We start from the raw sequence: 19,275 nt of genomic DNA on the forward strand, positions 1-19,275 counted from the left end.
CACTGAGGGCACAGGTTCCTGAGTTAGACTACAGCGATTCCGCTAGTCAACTTCGAGAACAAGAAATAAAGCTAACCTGCGAGCTCGTGAGTAAACGAAAGAGCACGCGTAAGATGGTTGTTTAAGAACAGGAAAACAAAACAGTAATTGATTCTTTTCGACACACTACACACCTGAGGGCACAGGTTCCTGAGTTAGACTACAGCGATTCTGCTAGTCAACCTCGAGAACAAGAAATAAAGCTAACCTAAACAATCGATGAGAAAAATAAGAGATGAAAGTAATCAGAAAATGAGAGATAAATAAAGGAAAGGCATAAACAGTCACTACCTGCGAGCTTGTGAGTAAACAAAAGAGCACGCGTAAGATGGTTGTTTAAGAACAGGAAAACAAAACAGTAATCTAATGAAGATGATAGTAACGGTATTAGTAAAATAAAATAAAGTATAACGAGAACAAGAAAAACACTTACTGATTCTTTTCGACACGAAAAGAATCAGAAAAGAGGAAGAAAGAAAATACAAGATGAACTGATAAACCCCCAAAAGAATTTCCTCCAGCACCCCTTGATTCAATCTCCAAATGTAATCCCTTTATTCAACTTCCAATTTTACCGCTAACCGACCAACTGTCTTAATCCCACTTAACCACCAACATTCACCATTACCTTATTAGGAAAATTGTATCTTTGACTACTTAATAAGATAATACCAAATATCGTAACATATCTGTCTTGATTATTTCCCATTAGCCAACCGAAGTGCCCCGCGGTTGCATGTGAAGGCAACAACATTTGGACTCCATGCCCCGAGTCAAACTGCCGAATCGACATCCAAAAGGACACCGGTTGGGGTGTCCTTCAACACACCGGGACTCATAACCATGTTTGGCCTTCTTCCAAAAAAGCCGATCCCTTGGCTATGCGCGCGCTCTCCGATCAGCTCGTCCAGAACCCGAAGGCCGGACCATTGGTGTTGAAGGTATGCTAAGCCTTCATCTATCTTGTAACCACATATTAACCTTCTCTACCTTCTTTGTACACACAGTTCGGACAGGCGGGTGCTGGGAAAACGGTCACCGCGCCAGTCACCGAGATCCATGCTGCGTTTTCCAACGGTGGGCGTCTTGGTTACTTACGAAGGAATATCCTGGTGGAGAGGGGACTAATGCCCGAAAAGGAAAGCTTAGGAGGTGGGGACCGTCTGATTATGGATTTAATGCACTGGGGCAGGTAAGGTTGCGCTTGGTTTTCAAACCCTTCTGTCTCTTTTGTATGAAATAATATATTTCGTACTCCTTGACGCTTACATAAGAATCTTTTTTTGTTCTACTTTCTCCTTTTGGTTTTAGGAACGGTCTGAGGTTGATCTCAACCTCGCTTCTAGGTGCAAACGTGCACATTACCTTTCAAACCGAATGGATGGCCAAGCAACTAGTGCGTCGGGATCAGGAGAATCGGGTCTATTCCGGCGGTCTCCTTTCCGACGTCACGTACAGATTCTTCAAGCATGGTTACCTCCTCACCACGTCAATGTACAGTGACGTTCTTCATCGATGGATTCTGGTTCAACTCACCTGGATGTGGGGCCTCGAAGAAGGCCACTATTGGGCCCATTTCACCACCTTGCTCCGACAGATCTCTCAGGCCGATTTGACGTACCACAAGCGTGATCTGTTGACTCAACAGGTCGTCGATTTCTCCTTGGCCCAGAAGAAGGGGTTTGTAAGTGCCTACATGGAGGTTTTTAACGAAGCCGATCCCGCCAAGGCCTTGGACAAGTTGAAAGGTTGCCACGAACACTTTCGTCAATTGGTCACTCGGATCAAACGAAATCGTAATGTGGTTGATGCAAGTCAATTGGTATGTGAATTTGCTAACTTTTTAATATCTTTGTGCTTCCAATCACTGATGTAATGATTGAAATCCTTAGGCCAAATTTGAACGCATGGCTTACAACCTTCTAGAACCGGACAAACCCAATGGCCTGACCCTCGGTCAGAAATTCGAACAGCTTGCTCGTTTATTCCCTAAAGCCAAGCCTTGGCTCGATTGGTGGAATACGTCCGACATCCACAGCATGTTGTTTTGTGCACGACCTCGTCTACCCCTAGACGATCCACCTCTGGAAGATGGAAGTAATCTTGACGCCAAGCTTCCTGAAACCACCAACGGTCAGGAATCAATGCATAGGCAATATTATATATTGACGTAAGTGACCGGCATTTCCTTACATCAACCATTATGCCTTAACTGACGTATTAATGTTTTAGTTCTGGACAATGTACTATTGTCCAAGGTTTCGTCCAGCTTCTTCTATTTACAGAATCCCTGAAGAGAGACGATCAACAAGTGCGACGAGGGATTTCCATCAAGTACGGGAACAACTGGGATTCTGTGGTTGAGACTTTGGGTTGGTCCAAAGAAAAAACTCGGCGCAAACCGGACCCCAACAACGGCAGGCCTCCTGACACCACTGATGTCCTCATCACTTGCCCCAAAAAGCTCGGCCGGCCCTATGGATCTCTCAACTTCAATCGCAACCGTCACTCTTCCTATCAGTCTTATTCTGCCAGCAACGATCCGGGCAAGCGCAACCAATGCTGGGAGACAGCTTCGATGGAAAGCTTGTTTCCTACTTTTTCAACTTTGTGGCTGGAAGGTTTGACAGGTAAAGCTAAGGACTTAGCGTCCAAACTCATTCAACACTTTTTGGCGAGGGTTTCAGCAGAACTCCATCATTCAACCCACATCAAGTTGGTGCTTTCATGTGGGCTGAAGTCCTTACAAACCGCGGTGCAGTCTCGCGTCCCGGGGTCTTTCACTACCGACACATTTTGTTCAGCTGACCTATTCATCGACAACATTCTTCTTAAAAAGAAGAATGAGCCTACTTCAATTGGGCGACATTTTTCTTATAAAATGATACGTGATTTCCAATGTACAAAGATCCCTGCTCATCAAGAGAGTGAAGTTCGAGTCAACACCTCCATTGTCCTAACCAACGATCTCTTCCATGAGGCGAATTTACGTTATTCCGATGTCACGAGTCTGCTTTCTCTATGGGAGACCGAAGGTCTATTTTCTACGAACCCCCGATGCTGCCCGGTCTGTCGAACCAACCGCAATCAGCAAAATTCAAGCACCCATAACGATGATTCTGCAGATTGTTCAGCGGGTTTCATTGAGGATTTGCCTCACCTGTACGAGCGGAGTCGGTTGGACTTCACTACCAACCCAAACACTCTTTACTTCATTCTTCAAGGTGTTGCGGGTCTCGCAGAAGATGATAGGATCAGCTTCATGGGGGAAATGCTGTGGCCTGAGCATCTCACCTTCAACAACGTTGAATATTGACTTGTCTCGCGAGGATTCTGGGGTTATAATCACTATTGGTGCAAGGTGGTTAGATTCGTCGATGGAGCTCAAGGGGTTTGGTTCTACGATGATCGCAAGGACGATGGCAGGGCACAGCTCCTCGGCCAAGATCTCAGCTTAATCTCGGGCGCTCAACCTTTGACCTCTTGGCTCATTTACTCACGCAAGCCGAACACTGACGAACAGAAAACAATTGACTGTGCCGTTGCAAAGATCCTCCATAAAAATCCAGATTCCACTGGTGATCTACCGTTCGCTTGTTCTCTGGACTTGGAAGGGGTGGAGGATCCAATTGTGGAGGAGCCCGCTCTCCCTCCGTTGGAGTGTTTGCAGCTAAAAGATACCTTTACCGCATCATGTAAGTTATATTGCTGCGATTTCTATGCTTCCTACTTGTTTGGTCTAACCAAACATCATTACTTTGTAAAGCAGCGATTGATCATTATGGCGGTGATAATCTTCTAGGCGAGGGAGGTCATGTGGATTTGCAATCACGTAGCTCTTCACAGGCTGTGGAGGCCAAACGTGCTTTCAAACAAGCGCATTGTAAGTCCAATTCACGTGATATCTCGCCTGTCCAATGCTTTACTGATATGATTTTCCTGACTTCTTAGCTCCCCTCCTGCCTGATGTTCCTCCGGCGATCACCTCTTCGCAACGTTCACAGATGGCCCGGAAGGCCTTTGATCAATCGCAGCTATCTCAATTGCCGCTGGCTAGTCAGGGTGATGGGGTTGAAAGCGTTCAAGCCTCACAAGCCGAACCAGAGCCCAAAGAGCCTACGCGTGATCCCCTAACCTTGCGTCTGCGTGTCAAGCGACCATTACCCAAGTCCAGTCCAATTAAATCCCCGCCGGTCTCACCTCCAAAGCCGAAAAAAGTGCTAAAACATGAGAGCAGTGTTAAGGTCAAGCCTAAGGGAAAGGGCAAGGCTAAAGGCAAAAAAGTCAAAGTCTATTTTTTTTTATTATTGTTTCAGACTGTTATACAAGGATTGTTCTATGCTGGTGATCATGATCGTGGTGGTAAGCGCGGGAGTCACTTTTTAAATTATATGTTTTGTCTTGTCTTTGTTTGTATCTTGTGTTTGTGGGGGCCTTGTTTGTGAAATTGAAACTGGCCAATTAAGTGGTGGAATCTTGCCCTGCGCAACAGAGCCTTCAAAATGCGAGTCAATCTGTTTGCCTTTGAAAACTAAGAAAACAAACTGAGATAACTCTTTGGTAAAAGAAATCTATTCGTAGAATAATTTTTTTTTCTCCAAGTTCTTCGTGTGTAAATCTTTCGTGTGTAAATTTCTACTTTTGGGGTGGGGCTTTAGTTTTTTCCACTCCGGGCTCTTCCACTCCTTATTGTATGTAAAGTGGATCGGGTGTAAAAATGGACCTTAACCCCGGATTGTCGAATTTTGCACTGGTTTTTTTAACACTGCATATGGAGTGTTAAAAAATAAGTGCAAAATTAAATCTCAGACACGTTGAGTTACAATTTTACACTCAACGAAATACACTCCTGTATTTTACACTCCGGGATTTGGATTGGATTGAGTGTAAAATTCTAATTCGCCCCCCTTGATGTTGATTTTTACACTCCAGCACATTTACACTCAATGTGGAGTGTAAAACAGTAGAGTGTAAAAATCTCTTAACCGTTATCCAATGTATATTGACATCATCAACCACCACAACCACCAGTTTAGTATAATCAAACTTATCTTGATTGAACTGATATTATTCCAATTAAGCTTACCTCTTCAATTCTCTTTTGTTTCAGCCTATAATACTTCAATACCACCTGAATCATTGAGACCTTCAATGAACAATGCGATCATCATACCATCAACAATCCAGGATTACTTTTAATCAATTTTGATGCAGAACTATCAAGAATGTTATGTAATTTAAAATATGGATCACCATTAATCTTAGCCCAATAAATACAAATGATTGGATCAGCAAGAGAAGTTTTCACATTTTTAAGGAACAAATCACAATTAGAACAATAATACAGACAAAAGTTAAGTACATCATCTAGAACTACATTAGCAATTTATGATCATTCATGTGGAGAAGTTAAATCAGGTACAATTATAAATGAATTTCAATTTGTTTTACATGTACATGAACAGATTGTGTGAGAAAGCATTGAGCATTCAATCAAGATTGGAAATGGATCAGATAAATTGTTGAATGTATTGATAGAATTTGACAGGGCTCAAAAAACAGATGAGTGTTGAGCGCAACAGAGTTGGAGTGGCAAGCTACCAATGCTAATCCCTGTATCCCAACTTTCTCACTCGTGATTGAGTCTCTGCATCTGTCTTTGAAAGATCAGTACCTGGATTGCATTGGTGCAGCAAGTCCAACCTCATGATATTTCAAATGCTTCAAAATGAGAGAACTCATAAAATTGAACATTGTCATCATATTTTATGCAGCCTCAAACAAACAACCCAAACCAAAGGGATAATTTTTTTCCTTGACTTCCTTCCTTCATTGTTCAGTACTCCAATATGACCAAGCCTTCTCAGATGTGAATTTCAATTTGGGTCAAAATTAGTCTTTGAAAGACCAAAATTTAATGCTGCTTATTGAGTGGTGTTATTTATCTTCTTAAATCCGAATTCCCCCCCTGAAAGCCTTATACCCCATTAACAGCATTTGGGTATCAGGCATCAAGGCGTTAAAACATCGGATTCCTCTGCTTCCCACTTACGACTCACTTATGTGTAGCCATGGGTAGCATTGGGTGATGCGGATTCAGTAACCCATTGCCCCCCCGGTATTTATAGGATTTCTGTCTGTGGTGTCCCGGAAAAAGCTCACCAAAAGCAATCATCCCACAGAAGCACCACCCACTGCTTTTTCATCACATGCTTGATCAGACGCCCGTAGCAATGCTGTCTTTATTCACTTTGTATGGCAGCTGAATCATTTCCTTCCCTCTTCGCGTTGCCAGAGCCAACCGTCATGCATTGGTGTTTGGACTTTTCAAAAGCAACCTGGAATTTTTTGCTTTTCGAGAACACTGTCATCATCGATCTCTCGAACAAAGGTGGTTGTGGACTGACCTCCTGCTTCCATTTTGCTTTCTGCCCTAACGTCAAAAACTTTTCATTGTTATTTTTCAATAATCATCAACATGTCTTCGCAATGAATTTTCTTTACCATTGCTTGCCCAGAACCCTGTGTCCATTCTCAACACATTTCTTATTCAACCCTTTGTCCCCATTACATTCATCCTGTCTAAGTGGTGGGTGCTTTCACAAGCAATTTGCCTCTTTTTGCTATTGTTAAACCCTATTTCTAATGATCACATTGGTAAAGTTGTACTGCACTCTTTTCCTTTTGTTTGCTGCTCCGATTGTCTTGCTTTTGGATTGCTTTTCTCAATTAGAAAAACATTGACAGTGCTTCGTAATGACCTGACTCTTTCCACAACACTCCTGCCTCCCTTATTGCCCACACATATAAAACATATCCTTATTCGATGCCACCTTTCTTTACACTCCAGTTCCCCAATCCCTCCATTCCCTTGCAACCTCACTCCTCATCCCGAGATCCAGAACTTCGCTATATCAAAATATATATCCCTATTTACAATGGCAATTTATCGCACTGCCTACAACGTTTTTTATCCTGAGCTTGGCTGGCTAAAACGGCATCCAGCTGCCGGTTGGAAGCATCCTCTGGATGATGCTCACCTGTGCAGGTTTGTCAATTGGATCATGCAAGGTCTATCAAGTGTGCTCACACAGTCAAAAAGCACATTGTTACATAGATGAAAGAAAGACAGATTGATGACTTGAAAGCCAAGGTACCTTTACAACGTAACCAATGAGAGCGAAATCAAATATCAGTGTTCATGTTGCCTTTACTTGATTTCTTAAAAACTACCTGAAATCAATCAATCAATCAATTGATTGTTGAATTCTCAACCAATCTCACCGAATTCATTAAGAACTCTTGCAGATCAACCGCCACCACATCGGGATTACAATCGGCTCACTTCTTCATCTTCTAATCTAGATGATGATGAGGAGGAGCAGGAGGAGGAGGAGGAGATGATGATTAACTTTCATTTTTCTAAAATCATCAACAAATTGTTAAGCATCATCATAACACTAAAGGCACAACCCAGTTTCTCGGCAAAACTGGATTAAACCCCTAAGACAAGCTGTACACTAAGACTCTGACCCCATTAGGCTCAGGTGTTCCCGACCCCACCTCTCTTTATGGCCTGTCAAACCACTATGAGTTCTAGATGATCTCTATTTCTTCCAGTTGGATAACAAACTAATTTGTTCCTCTCATCTTTCCTGTTCATTGATGATATCACGGTGATGTGGCAAGCAATTCTCAAGACTCAAGGACCTGCTGCATTTGCCAAAGAAGTTTGTGACTACAAAGGTTGTTCGATCATGGATACTACTACTTGGGGAGATGTGCATCAATGTCTTTCAGCTACTCGTTAAAAAAACGAGGAATCATGATAAAACAGAAAAAAACAAAAAAAATCAACTCCAACTTCAAGCTTACAATCAAATTGTTAGTTTTCGATTTCTCATTTTCATCATTAACAGAATGTATCAAAAAGTAAAGCTAATGATAACTTTATTTTAAAGCTGATTTGCCAAATCAAAACCAATCAAGTCCAAGAAGAGGTTCATCACGAGTTGAAAAACTTATCTACCGTGTTTAATGGAACGTACAGGTGCCGTCGTGCCTTTGGGCACCTGTCTCCCTCCATTAATCTTGTAGGTCACATTTCTCGCTATGTAAATTTTCTTACATTTCCTTTAACTTTTATATTATACATTTTGTTTACTTATGTATTTCTTACACTCTACATACTACTCATATTTCTAGCCATTACTCCTTTACCAACTAACCAGTAACCATTTGACTTAAGAGTAACTTAAGTCTCCTGGTGTGTGTTTGGGGGGGGGCGGGGGCCGCTGGTCTTTGGCCAAGGGTAGGCTCTCTGCTGCCATTACTCGGGACATATCGTCCGGAGCCTGCGGAGAGCCTACCACGGTAGGGCCCAAGTGACCCCCGAACTCTTTAGTATCCCCCGAGGTTATCACTTTAGTGGGACTCAATTCAATCCCTTCTCTCACCCTTTTCGCTGTCTCACTCTCACTGTGTTCGAGGCATCTGTCGATCTACATCGATTTCTTTTCATCTTCCTCCTACCACACCAGCCAGTCTTCCAATCTACGTACAAACAATTCCTCTTATGAAGAGTTCTCCCCAAATACAACCATCGGATAAGGACGAAAACGCAAATTGGAAAAAAATTGGAACAACTAAGTGACCATGTAAGTTTCCTTGTACCTACTACTCCCTCTTTCACTACATCTTGTCTTCACCTCCTGTTCTACTCAGCCTCTTTTCCGTTTCATATCTTTTGTTTCGATTTCTCTCTTCCCTCCGTTTGATAGAAGAGTCGGTCCTGAGACAACCTTCACAGCTATATCCGGTAGTTTCAGTAGATCCCATACATACTTCGCATCTACGGAGTCACCTCTTGAATAGTTCTTTAGGTATGTTTGGTACGCTCTCGATTGCCACCTCCCAGTTTGCATAATGTTCTCTAACGGATGTTTCTCGTTCCACCTGAACGTAGCTCCCCCTACCCGGAAGGAATGACCAGTTAGACAATTTTGTGTTCCTGAAGCCTTAACCCAAACTCCTCTACAAATCGACATAAACACAGACTTCGTCATCGCTACTCTGTTTCCGTTATCATCTGGGTAAGAGAAGATCGGTTCCATGTACACGTCATTAGGGCGACTCCGTACTAATATTTGATTTAATGCGTTCACCGGGTCTAGTAAGGATGGTAGTGATCGTAGATGGAGCCACTGGATTTCGCCTGGTCTCGCGGTTTTCGCGTCATGTAAAGCTAGTTTCAGATAAGTACCATCTTCTGCTCGTAACATGTCTTTCAGTAAGATTAATCGCTTCTTCTTGTTGTCTGAAACTAGTTCTCCGAGACGAGCCATTCCCCAAAAGGCGACGAGTGCAACTGCTAAAGCCGTCTTTTCTTTCCAAGATCCGTCTGCTAAAGCGAAAATTAGTTCAGCCAGGTGTCAGAGTTGGATCGGTTCTTTCTCAATCTTCACCCTGTCTTGGTCTTTTGCGTCTGCGACTCCACAGGCTTTCAGCATCAATTGTACGACTCTGTTATTTTTGCTGGGGAAAGGTTTGTCATGGAATAAATGCCATGATCTAAAACCTGATATATACTTGCTAAGTGTAACTAAGCTGACTTTATGTTTCTCGTGCTTCACCTTGCCTTTCTTTCCTGAATAGCCATCTTGTTCCTTCCCTGCCCATACGATGAAACCTTTCAACAGTTCATCACTCAACGGTAACATCTCGTTTCTCGACTTCTTCATCAACTCTCCGTACTTCATCAATTTGGACATGGCTGTGCTATAATTTTCTAAGGTCGCCTGCGACCAGCTACCGCTCAGGAGTCGGCGTTGTACGGGGTTCTCAGACCATTGAATCAACCTATGTACAGGACCCCTTGTCAGTGTAAGAACTTAACTGTGTAAGTTTCTCTTTCCTTTTTTTTTTTTTTTTTTTTTTTTACGTACCCAACTTCGTCCATTAGGAAGTTTCTAGCTTTCTTTTCGTTTTGCATCTTTCTTCTGTGTACCTCTCTTCAATAACCTGCTCAGGTCTAACAGGATGCTAATGATGATTTCGTTTCTGTTTTCTAGGTCTTCTTGGTCGCCTCTCGAAAGTGTATCTGCAACGTTTCCTTTTGAAGTCACTCGATTCGCTACAATGTCACACTGGAACGCGGTCAAGTCTTTTTGGATTCTCCGCCACTCTTCGTTGACGAGCTTGTGTTTGGATTTACGATTATGAACTGCTGCCTGCGATGTGGTGTTATCGGTTAGAAGAAGGAATCGTCGGCCGAAGGTGGGTACTATTTTCTGTACTACATGTAGACCGAGTCGGATTGTCGCGGTCTCTAACCAGTTGATGTCACGTCTCTGACATTCTGGTGACAGATCAGTACTCTCCCACCCCTTCAGTAACTCGAATCTTGCCCATTTATCTAGCACCAGGATACCAATTCCATAACTAGTGCTGGCATCACCTACCCATCCAATTTCCACTGGTTCTATTTCTGGGACGAAGCGTAGATGATCGAAGGAGTTTAATGTTGTGTGCCATTCTTGGAGGTCTTCCTTAGCTCCTACTGGTAATTCCCGTAATGCGCTTGGGTTAACCCATTCTGCTCGCCATTCGTATAGGTTCCACAGATAGCATTTCATGTGTGGAAGGATATGAAGTAGATGGACCAGTCTTCCTACTAACTTTTCTACGTCTTTCAGTCGCCACTTCCCTGTAGATGTTAAAAATTCTTTGACTTGGCGCTTCCTTTCTTCTAATTTTTCTTCTGGTAAGCGCACAGTTTTATTATCTCCATTCCAAATAAACCCAAGGTATTTTTGTTCTACCTCCCAATCTTGAAACTTTTCATCATTTGACTGTACACCTAAATTTTTACTAATTTGTTTTACTACGTCCATTGACAGATCACTTCCATCCACCTTCACAAACATATTGTCGTCGACCCAGCGAAAGATCTGGTCGACTTTTAGTGTTGTGGAGATAATGTCTCTCCACGCGTCCGCCATCCACCCGAAGGTCCCGCCACCCGCCACCCCTCCAAATGGGATTCTGGTGTCTATCCAGATATTCCCGTTGAAGTCTTTTATCGTCAAGTAGCGCCATTGAGATTTGTGAGTTGCACCTTGTCTGTATGCTTTTTTCCAGTCATAAATAGCTAACAACAATTTTATTCCGATTTTTGACCTGAAGTAAGATTCTACTGTGTCGAAATCGTCCCACGAGGTTTCGAATTTCGTCTTATCTACGAATGAATTGACGGACGGTACCATATGATGTTGTTGTCTTTTGTAAACTGCTGCGTTTGACCATCGTCTGGACCCGTCACATCTAGATTTTGATGTGAGTCTGTCGAATCTGTTTTTCACATTATCATCTTTCTCTTGGGGATAAGATAAATCATTAATCATCCGTAATGACAGGTCGTTATTGGTCACACTCCCCATTGGGTTTGACCGAAAGACCCCCCATCGTCTAAAAACTTCCTCATGAGTATAAGGTCCGAAGATTTGTTTTTCTCTCCGCTCTTTATACAAATTAGCCATTATCTTCTCTTTGACTGCTAATGCTGACTTGTGGTTATCGGGTGTGAACCACTTCAATTCGCCTAGAGTGTGTTGTGGGATCCCTTGGTGAAAACCGAATTCTAGGCCTTTGAGGACATGGTTCCATTTCTCAAGAAGGTTCCCATCTTCAAGCAATAACTTCCACTCTGTAAGGTTCATTTCACAATTTGCTTCTCTCGGCCAATTCTCTAACTCCTTTTGGTCATTGATAACGTATGTCTCGTCAAGGTTTTCTCGTATACTCGATTCTGTTGGGATTATATCTGTGTTCTCAGGTGTTGGAACTTGGCTCTTTGATTCATTGCGAACAACATGGCTTCTACAAGAGCTTGAACAACGAGAAAAACAAGGAGGAAAAACACCACAAATAATCAGTCACCATAATCTCTTTTTATTTCATACTACAAGAACAATTAGAATTGGGTGATGTCTTGGAAGAACAAAGGGGTCAAATAAAATTTCGAGTAAAGATATATTGCCATTCTTCTCTCTTTATTACACTCTCTTTTCATCACTAACTCTTCTTCTTCTTCTTTCTTTACTCACTTTGATGTTGTGTTATTCTTGCTAACATTTTGTCCTTTTCCACTTCTATCAGCACCCATTCCTCTCACAAAACTACCCGCTCCTATCAACGGCCGACCTGAACCTGAACCACTTTGTACATTTCCGCCATTCATACCATAACTGCCACTACTTATTGCTCTACCTCCCCCATTACCATAAGATTGGTTTTGGTTTTGGTAGTAAGGATGAGGTCTGGTTTGGTCACCGGAGTTCGTATTGGAGTTATTAAATCCACCTCTATGACTTTGATTTTGTGGCGGTTTTACATAATGTGGGTCGTAATTTCTCCCTTTATAGAAGGGGTTGATGCCAGTTTTGCTTTGATTACTAACTAACGTCTTATTATCTGGTAGATTCGGAATCACTTGTGTCGCCAAATGTGACACCAAACGGCCTGTTAACATAGCTGCTTGTGCCTCACCGCTAAATGCCTCATCATCCCAAGGCTTATCTGCCGGGTGAGTTCTTCCTGTTATTGGATTAACATGTTGCCATTCACCCCCAATCATATAGGGATTATCTCCAAAGATGTCTTCACCATGATGTTTCGCGTCTCGAAGCGCTTGAGCCGCTAACACTTCATTCAACGTACCCACGTCTGCCATTGTGCCGTCCGGTAAACGATGTTCCCACACATTCCTTCGGTGAGCTATATCGTAACGCATTGAAGGGGTCCACATTCCAAAGTTTTCCTCTTGCATTTGCAAAACATTCTCCTTATGAGCTATCAATCTAGGTGCGATAGGTGAGTTCTTCTGGCTATCTAACGTGTCATACTCTAGCCGTTGGTATTTTACCATAAGGTTGAAACGTGTTGACCACTCTGCTCGACTTAACCGGTATTCATTTGGGACTTTCAAACCAACATATGAGATTACGTCTGATGTACAGCTAACTGTTTTCGTCCTCTTGGTCTTCATATAAGCTGAGTCTTCTAGTAACCATGGGGTGGAGAAGATTGTCACTGGTACATGTAAGTTTTTGTTTATCATAATATTATGCCAATACTCCGATAATCGAACCATGTTATGAGTCAATTTTGCTCCAAGTTTCATCTGAGTATTAGCATCTTTCTTCGAAGTCGACATAGCTTTCGTTTTCGTTATCACTTCTTTAGTTTCTTCATTGCTTGACTCAAACTCGAAATCATTAAGGCCTACATCTCTTCTTTGGGTGTTGTTTTCTTCACACCACTCTCTATATGCAGTCGTAAGCATTTTGAATTTCGCTTCTTTGTTTTTACTAAAGGCAGTTTGTATGTTTCTAATCCACTTGGCATGTTCTAGCTCAATTGTCGGGTGCTCGATTGTGTTTTGTTCATCTACACCTGACATTTTCCAACCCAAATAAAGGCCACGATCGTTAGTTCCACTTCAATCTTTGAACTTGTCTTTCTTTTTTTTTTTTTTTTTTTTTAACTTTTCTTGGTTGTTATTGGTCAGAGCCACACTATTGCCTCATAGGACTTAATCGTAACACTGGCCACTCTTGAGATATATCACATCGGCCTCATTGTTACTCATAACACTGGCCACTCTTAGGATTACACCCTGGGTACATAACACTAGCCACTCTGGACATTCGTAACACTGGCCACTCTGGGGATAAGGAAGGAATTGACGGATTCAAGAAAGTAGGGGGGGTATTCTTACCGAAACCAATTAACGGTTGGTGATGATCTATCTCTCCAACTTTGTTTTCGACTTCCATCGCTTCGTTCAATCTCTCATCTATATCACCACCTCTGCTTTCGAGTTCTTCATGTATGTCTTCATTCATTCTCTTTTCCAATTCTTCTTGCTTGACTTCTACCGCTGACTTCCCACCGTATTCTTCGATTTGACCTTCTAACGTATTTTCTATTCCAACTTGTTCAACTTCTTGCACTTTCTTCTTTCCTTTTTGACTCTTCGATTCTTCTCTCTTATTTTCAGTCTTATTCTTCTTAGTTACTGACGGACCTGGTGTTGGGCCTCTTGGGCGTAGAGTCCTTCCATGTAATAAGTTTGCCATTGATTTTGCTTGTGCGATTTGTTGAGACATTTTATTTGAGAATTTGTTCTAAACTGATATGAAGGTTTTTCTGAATTGAATTGAAGAGAGAAAAGAAAATTTCTATCGAGAAATGTGTGTTAGTAGTTCTGGTGTTGAAGAATCGAAAAGGTTTGCTGTGGTGACGAGAGATGAAATCGATAAGGTTTCATCTTCGTCTCTGTCTGATGCGGAATGTTATCCCTTACAGTCCCCGGCACCGATGACATATCTGTACCGGGGCCAATTGCTCTCGTCGAGTTATCTACCGTGTTTAATGGAACGTACAGGTGCCGTCGTGCCTTTGGGCACCTGTCTCCCTCACCTTCATCAGATTGTCATCGAAAGAAATAAAAAAAAGTCATTGGATCTAAAAAACCAATTTGAACGCACAAGACTCCAATCAAGAAATCTAAAACCAAATCAACAACTAATCCAAACTCAAAACGACATCGAGCTCCAGAAAACAATCATTATCTTGACCAAGATGTAAGGAGTGATAGAGAATTAGGAAACCATGTGAAATCAGATTATACATTTCACAAGATAATGATCTCCTTAGTCAGTCTTTATCCTTCTTTTAGCTCGTTCTCTTGAAAATCGATTAAACATTGTTTTAAACCCATTTAATCAGATTAGATCCCGAAGGGTAGCTCAGTTATTGAACCTACTCTAGAAGATTGGATCGAGATGTAGAAAGGTAGAGATTCAAACCAAACCAATTCAAATGAAGAAGCTAGAGCGGAAGGAATTGCACTTTTGATCAATTGTATCCTAAGAGTTGGCTATTATCCTCAATAAGCTCGCTCTGATTACTTGATATACACATTCATATTTTTTCGATGAAATAGTATTGTGGTTGTCACAATAGTATTGATAAAGATGAAGCCTTTGATCTAGATGCAGTTCCAGAAAGATCAGATGATACACAAGAGGTATTCAAAAAGGTTAGTAAGACACAAACCTCTTTATCTCATTTCCCTTATCATCTGAAAAGAAAACCTTTTCTAACACATGTCGAACTGAATCTGATGAACAAAAGTACATGTTTTTTATATCAAAAATGAATTACCACACACGTTATCCGATCAAACTAGGTACCTAATCATGCATATCCACTCATCAACTCGATAATAAATAAATCATCAACAGTTAGACTCACCACAAAAAAAACTTTGAAAAGAAGTTGATCGATTTCTGCAAAACATTAATCAATACATCAATTCAAAATCTAATTTTATATGAAACTAGCATCTTCTTCTTGATATTCTTCTTCTGAATACCAAAGTCGTTTAATCACAAGTCCTTCAACAGGAAAAGTTCACAACTTCCCAACAAATCCCAATTTGCATTTATCTAAAAACCGCTTTGGACATCTTGAATGATTTATCTAAACTGTTTTAAAATAAAATGAGAATAACAGCTATAGAACAAGCTTAAGAAATCAATCTTAGTTTAATTAATTCTTTATAAGATAAATCTGAAATTGGGTCTAATAGCTGATTCATTACAATCAAAAGCTTTATTTGATTTCGATTGGTTTATAAACTCTTGGTACTTTTCTTCGAATATTCTTTGGGTTTATCATCATCCATGAGGTCGGCCAAGGGGACTGGGTTAGGCAAACAAGCAAGTGTATCAACAATCTTCACCGCTTCTGTTCCTGTCAACACTGACTGGTCCATTGTGTTCGACTCACAAGGAGCTGGACTTTGCAAGACAACAAAGAGCGTCTTGAGCGTCAATTCGATGGCATCTCTTCACTCCTCCAAATTCTCAAAAGGATACTTTCAATGTCAAAACCAAGGACATGTCCCAGCTTGCGTTCAAATATCTTGAGTGAACAATGGTATATGTGAACCTGAATGCTGTGATGGATTGGCCGGACCCAATAATTTTGACTTACAGTGCCCAAATTGCTGAGCTGCTGTGACTGCTAGGTACACAAAGAAATTTGATATTCTGGTTTGTAAATTTAAAGCAGGAAATGGTAAACACAAGAATTACATCCTCTTTGGGCAAAGAGAAGATTTGACTCAACTTGTAAAATTGCTTGACACCAAGTTGATCAGCTTAAAAGCGAAGGAACAAGACACAAAAGCGGCAAAGGAAAGAGTCGAGCAAATTTTACAAACTGGGGTAAATAGGTTGAACGCCACTGAGCTCTATCGCAAAATGGTTGCATATCAAAGTGCAATCGAAGAGCTAAAAGAGCAAGATGAAAAGTCAAAGAGGACCTCAATTGGCTAGATCACATTCTATCAGATTTGAAAGTAAGTTTTTCAAGGTACTCTTTCAATATTTATACCGGTGCCAAACCCTTCCTGATTGCTCGTCCCTAGGGAGATTGCCATCTAACTAACCAAGGTACATGGTCTTTCCCTCATCCTTGCAAATGGTATGGAATGCCTTCTGATTGACGTGATATTGCCCTTCAAGTTGAACAGACATGGCGTTGAAAGGTACTGTAAAGGGTCATGAAGAGTGGAAGGCCTCGCCTGCTTCAAGCGGAGAACCGGCACATGGATTGGAGCAGAGTCAACTGAAGTATTTTAATGAGTGGGCTTGCGGTTTGGGATGCAAGGTGATAGAGAAAGTCCCCTCGTATAGGTATTTGGATTGTAGCGTGAGGATGCACAGGCCATCCTCGAGCCAGACAATAAGAGAGCGCCCATCTACTACAAGCATAATGTGAATAGCCTTATAAGTGGCTCATAACACCACTCCCCCCTTTATGACTCAACCTCCTCTTGACAGGTTAGCATCTTTCCCCGGGTTGGCAGTAAAAACCCAGTGGGAAAAAAGCCTAACCCTCATCACTTTCTCCGTACCCTACGGTATCTTTTTTCAGCTTGAGGATATTTCTCGTTGAATTCATTTACTACATCTTGAGCATTACCCATTGATTCTTCTGGTTCCCACGAGTCGTGATTAGGATCATAACCTTTCCAGCTGACCAGATATTCAACCTTTCCTCTTCTTAATCTTTTGTCCAACACTTCACTTACTTCATATTCATTTTCATCTTCAATAATGACTGGTGATGGTGGTTCCTGTGCTTGACCCTTGATCTTGCTATTTTTGAATTTCCTCAGTAAGTTAACGTGAAACACTGGGTGTATTAAGGACATTGATGGAGGCAACTGTAGTTTGTAAGCATTCTTGGATATTTTCTTTAAGATAGGAAATGGACCAAGCCATCTATGTGAAAACTTAGCTGATGGTCTTGTCGTTGATAGATTTTTATTATTCAACCACACCTCTGTTCCATCTTTCCAATCCGGTGAGCGTTGAAATTTCTTGTCATGTTGGCTTTTCATATCTTCTTGTGTTAATTGCATTGATTCTTTTAATTCTTTTTGAACATCATTCAGCTGTGCTAATCGTTGTTCTACCGACGATAGGCATTGGTCTCCTGTTGGAACGTCAGTAAAACTCACGTTAAAGCCGTAATTAGCTTTGAACGGTGACATTCCGATGGCCAAGTGGTCGTTCTTGTTGTACGAGAATTCTGCCATTGGCAGGAGTGAGCACCAGTTTTCCTGCTTGTACGACGTAAAGTGAAGAATGTAATGCTCAACTGCCTTATTAGTGATTTCTGACTGACCATCAGTCTGCGGGTGATATGCAGTGGATGACTGTGTTGTGATTCCTAACCGTCTATTCATGTCTTTAGTGAGTTTAGATATGAAGACATTACCTCTGTCAGAAGTAATAGACTGAGGAGTGCCGTGAAGTCGCCAGATGTTCTTGATCATCACTTCCGCCAATTCATCCGATGTCAACGTCTTCTTACACGGTACAAAATGCGCCATTTTCGTTAACCGGTCTACCACCGTGAGGATGCTGTCGTAACCCTCTGATTCTGGTAAATCAGTGATTAAATCATAACAAATGTCAGTCCATGGGCCTTTCGGGATTGGAAGGGGTTCTAAGCTGCCGAATGGTTTAGTTGTTCGTGACTTTATCCTTTGGCACGATTGACACCCGTCAACGTATTGATTGACAAAAGCCTTCATTGATTTCCAGTAGAATCCTCGTTTCACCAAGGCCAGCGTTCTCATCCGTCCAGGATGACCAGCCAGTCGACTATCGTGGCGTGACCTAAGAATCTGAAGTTTCAAATTGTTGTCATTTGGTACGACAATTTTATCCTTGAAGTATAATAGGCCATTCCTATGCGAATAGTCCTTCAGAAATTTTGAAGTCCAAACATCTTTGCGTAATTGAGCTATTTCATTCAGCTTTGGATCGGATTCTGATTTCAATTTGATCTCTTCAATTATCTTCTCATCGTTCCAAATCAAGTTGTTGTCGTCATCTTCAAATTGCCTTGATCCGTCAATTTCATTAATACTTGTTGTTGAGTGAGTTGATTCTTCTAATACCCAAGAGCTGAATAAGTCAAGTTTGTCGATAAAGGCGTCGGCAGGGATATTGTCAGGTTTGAGTATTTGTCCGAACGTGAGCTTTTCACCTTCCTTCGGCATTAGATCCGGTCTTCTTGAGAGCGCATCAGGCTTTGTGGACTGTTTGCCTGGACGGAATCTAATTTCAAAGTCAAAACTACCCATGATTTCAGCCCATCGGGCTTGCCTTCGTGTCAATTCTTTTGTAGTCATGAGTGATTGTAAGTTTTTGTGATCCGTGTAGACAATCACATTTAACCTATTCGGGTTACCTTTGAGGTATTGTCTCCATTCTTTGAATGAGGCCACCACCACTAGAAGTTCCTTATCAAATATTTCGTAATTCTTTTCAGCCTGAATTAGTGATCTAGATAAAAATGCCACCGGATGTAACTCTCCATCATCTTCTGAAACTTGAGACAACACCGCTCCTAATGCATAGTCCGAGCAGTCACATTCCAATACAAACGGTCTGTACGGATCCGCTATCTTGAGAATAGGTGCCGTGGTGAATGCTTCTTTCAGGCTTTGAAATGCAGTTTCTCTTGCTTTCGTCCAACTGAATGGGGTGTCTTTCTGGGATAATTCGTGTAGCGGTCTTGCTATCTTTGAAAACTGGCTAATAAACCTTTGATAAAAATTAGCAAAGCCTATGAATGTTTGCACTTCAG

The 19,275-nt window shown here is 41.6% G+C and overlaps 3 protein-coding genes across 3 annotated transcripts; 2 read left to right on the forward strand and 1 right to left on the reverse strand.

The window, feature by feature from the left end:
• Nucleotides 1-920: 920 nt before the first annotated feature.
• MELLADRAFT_94708 (uncharacterized protein) lies at nucleotides 921-2,666 on the forward strand (the record flags this gene model as incomplete). Its single annotated transcript, XM_007417315.1, has 6 exons — nucleotides 921-980; nucleotides 1,047-1,231; nucleotides 1,351-1,861; nucleotides 1,932-2,209; nucleotides 2,272-2,411; nucleotides 2,461-2,666. 6 exons carry the CDS (start codon nucleotides 921-923, stop codon nucleotides 2,664-2,666), a joined length of 1,380 nt encoding a protein of 459 aa, XP_007417377.1.
• A 1,154-nt stretch (nucleotides 2,667-3,820) lies between these two features.
• On the forward strand, nucleotides 3,821-5,238 carry MELLADRAFT_112802 (uncharacterized protein; the record flags this gene model as incomplete). Its single annotated transcript, XM_007417323.1, has 4 exons — nucleotides 3,821-3,826; nucleotides 3,886-3,922; nucleotides 3,991-4,401; nucleotides 5,150-5,238. 4 exons carry the CDS (start codon nucleotides 3,821-3,823, stop codon nucleotides 5,236-5,238), a joined length of 543 nt encoding a protein of 180 aa, XP_007417385.1.
• A 6,901-nt stretch (nucleotides 5,239-12,139) lies between these two features.
• Nucleotides 12,140-14,207, reverse strand: MELLADRAFT_112803 (uncharacterized protein; the record flags this gene model as incomplete). The annotated part of the gene is made up of 2 exons (XM_007417328.1): nucleotides 12,140-12,633; nucleotides 13,817-14,207. 2 exons carry the CDS (start codon nucleotides 14,205-14,207, stop codon nucleotides 12,140-12,142), a joined length of 885 nt encoding a protein of 294 aa, XP_007417390.1.
• Between the last annotated feature and the right edge of the window lie 5,068 nt (nucleotides 14,208-19,275).

The sequence above is a fragment of the Melampsora larici-populina genome (genome assembly GCF_000204055.1).
Source record: "Melampsora larici-populina 98AG31 unplaced genomic scaffold MELLAscaffold_71, whole genome shotgun sequence".
Classification (NCBI taxonomy): domain Eukaryota; kingdom Fungi; phylum Basidiomycota; class Pucciniomycetes; order Pucciniales; family Melampsoraceae; genus Melampsora; species Melampsora laricis-populina.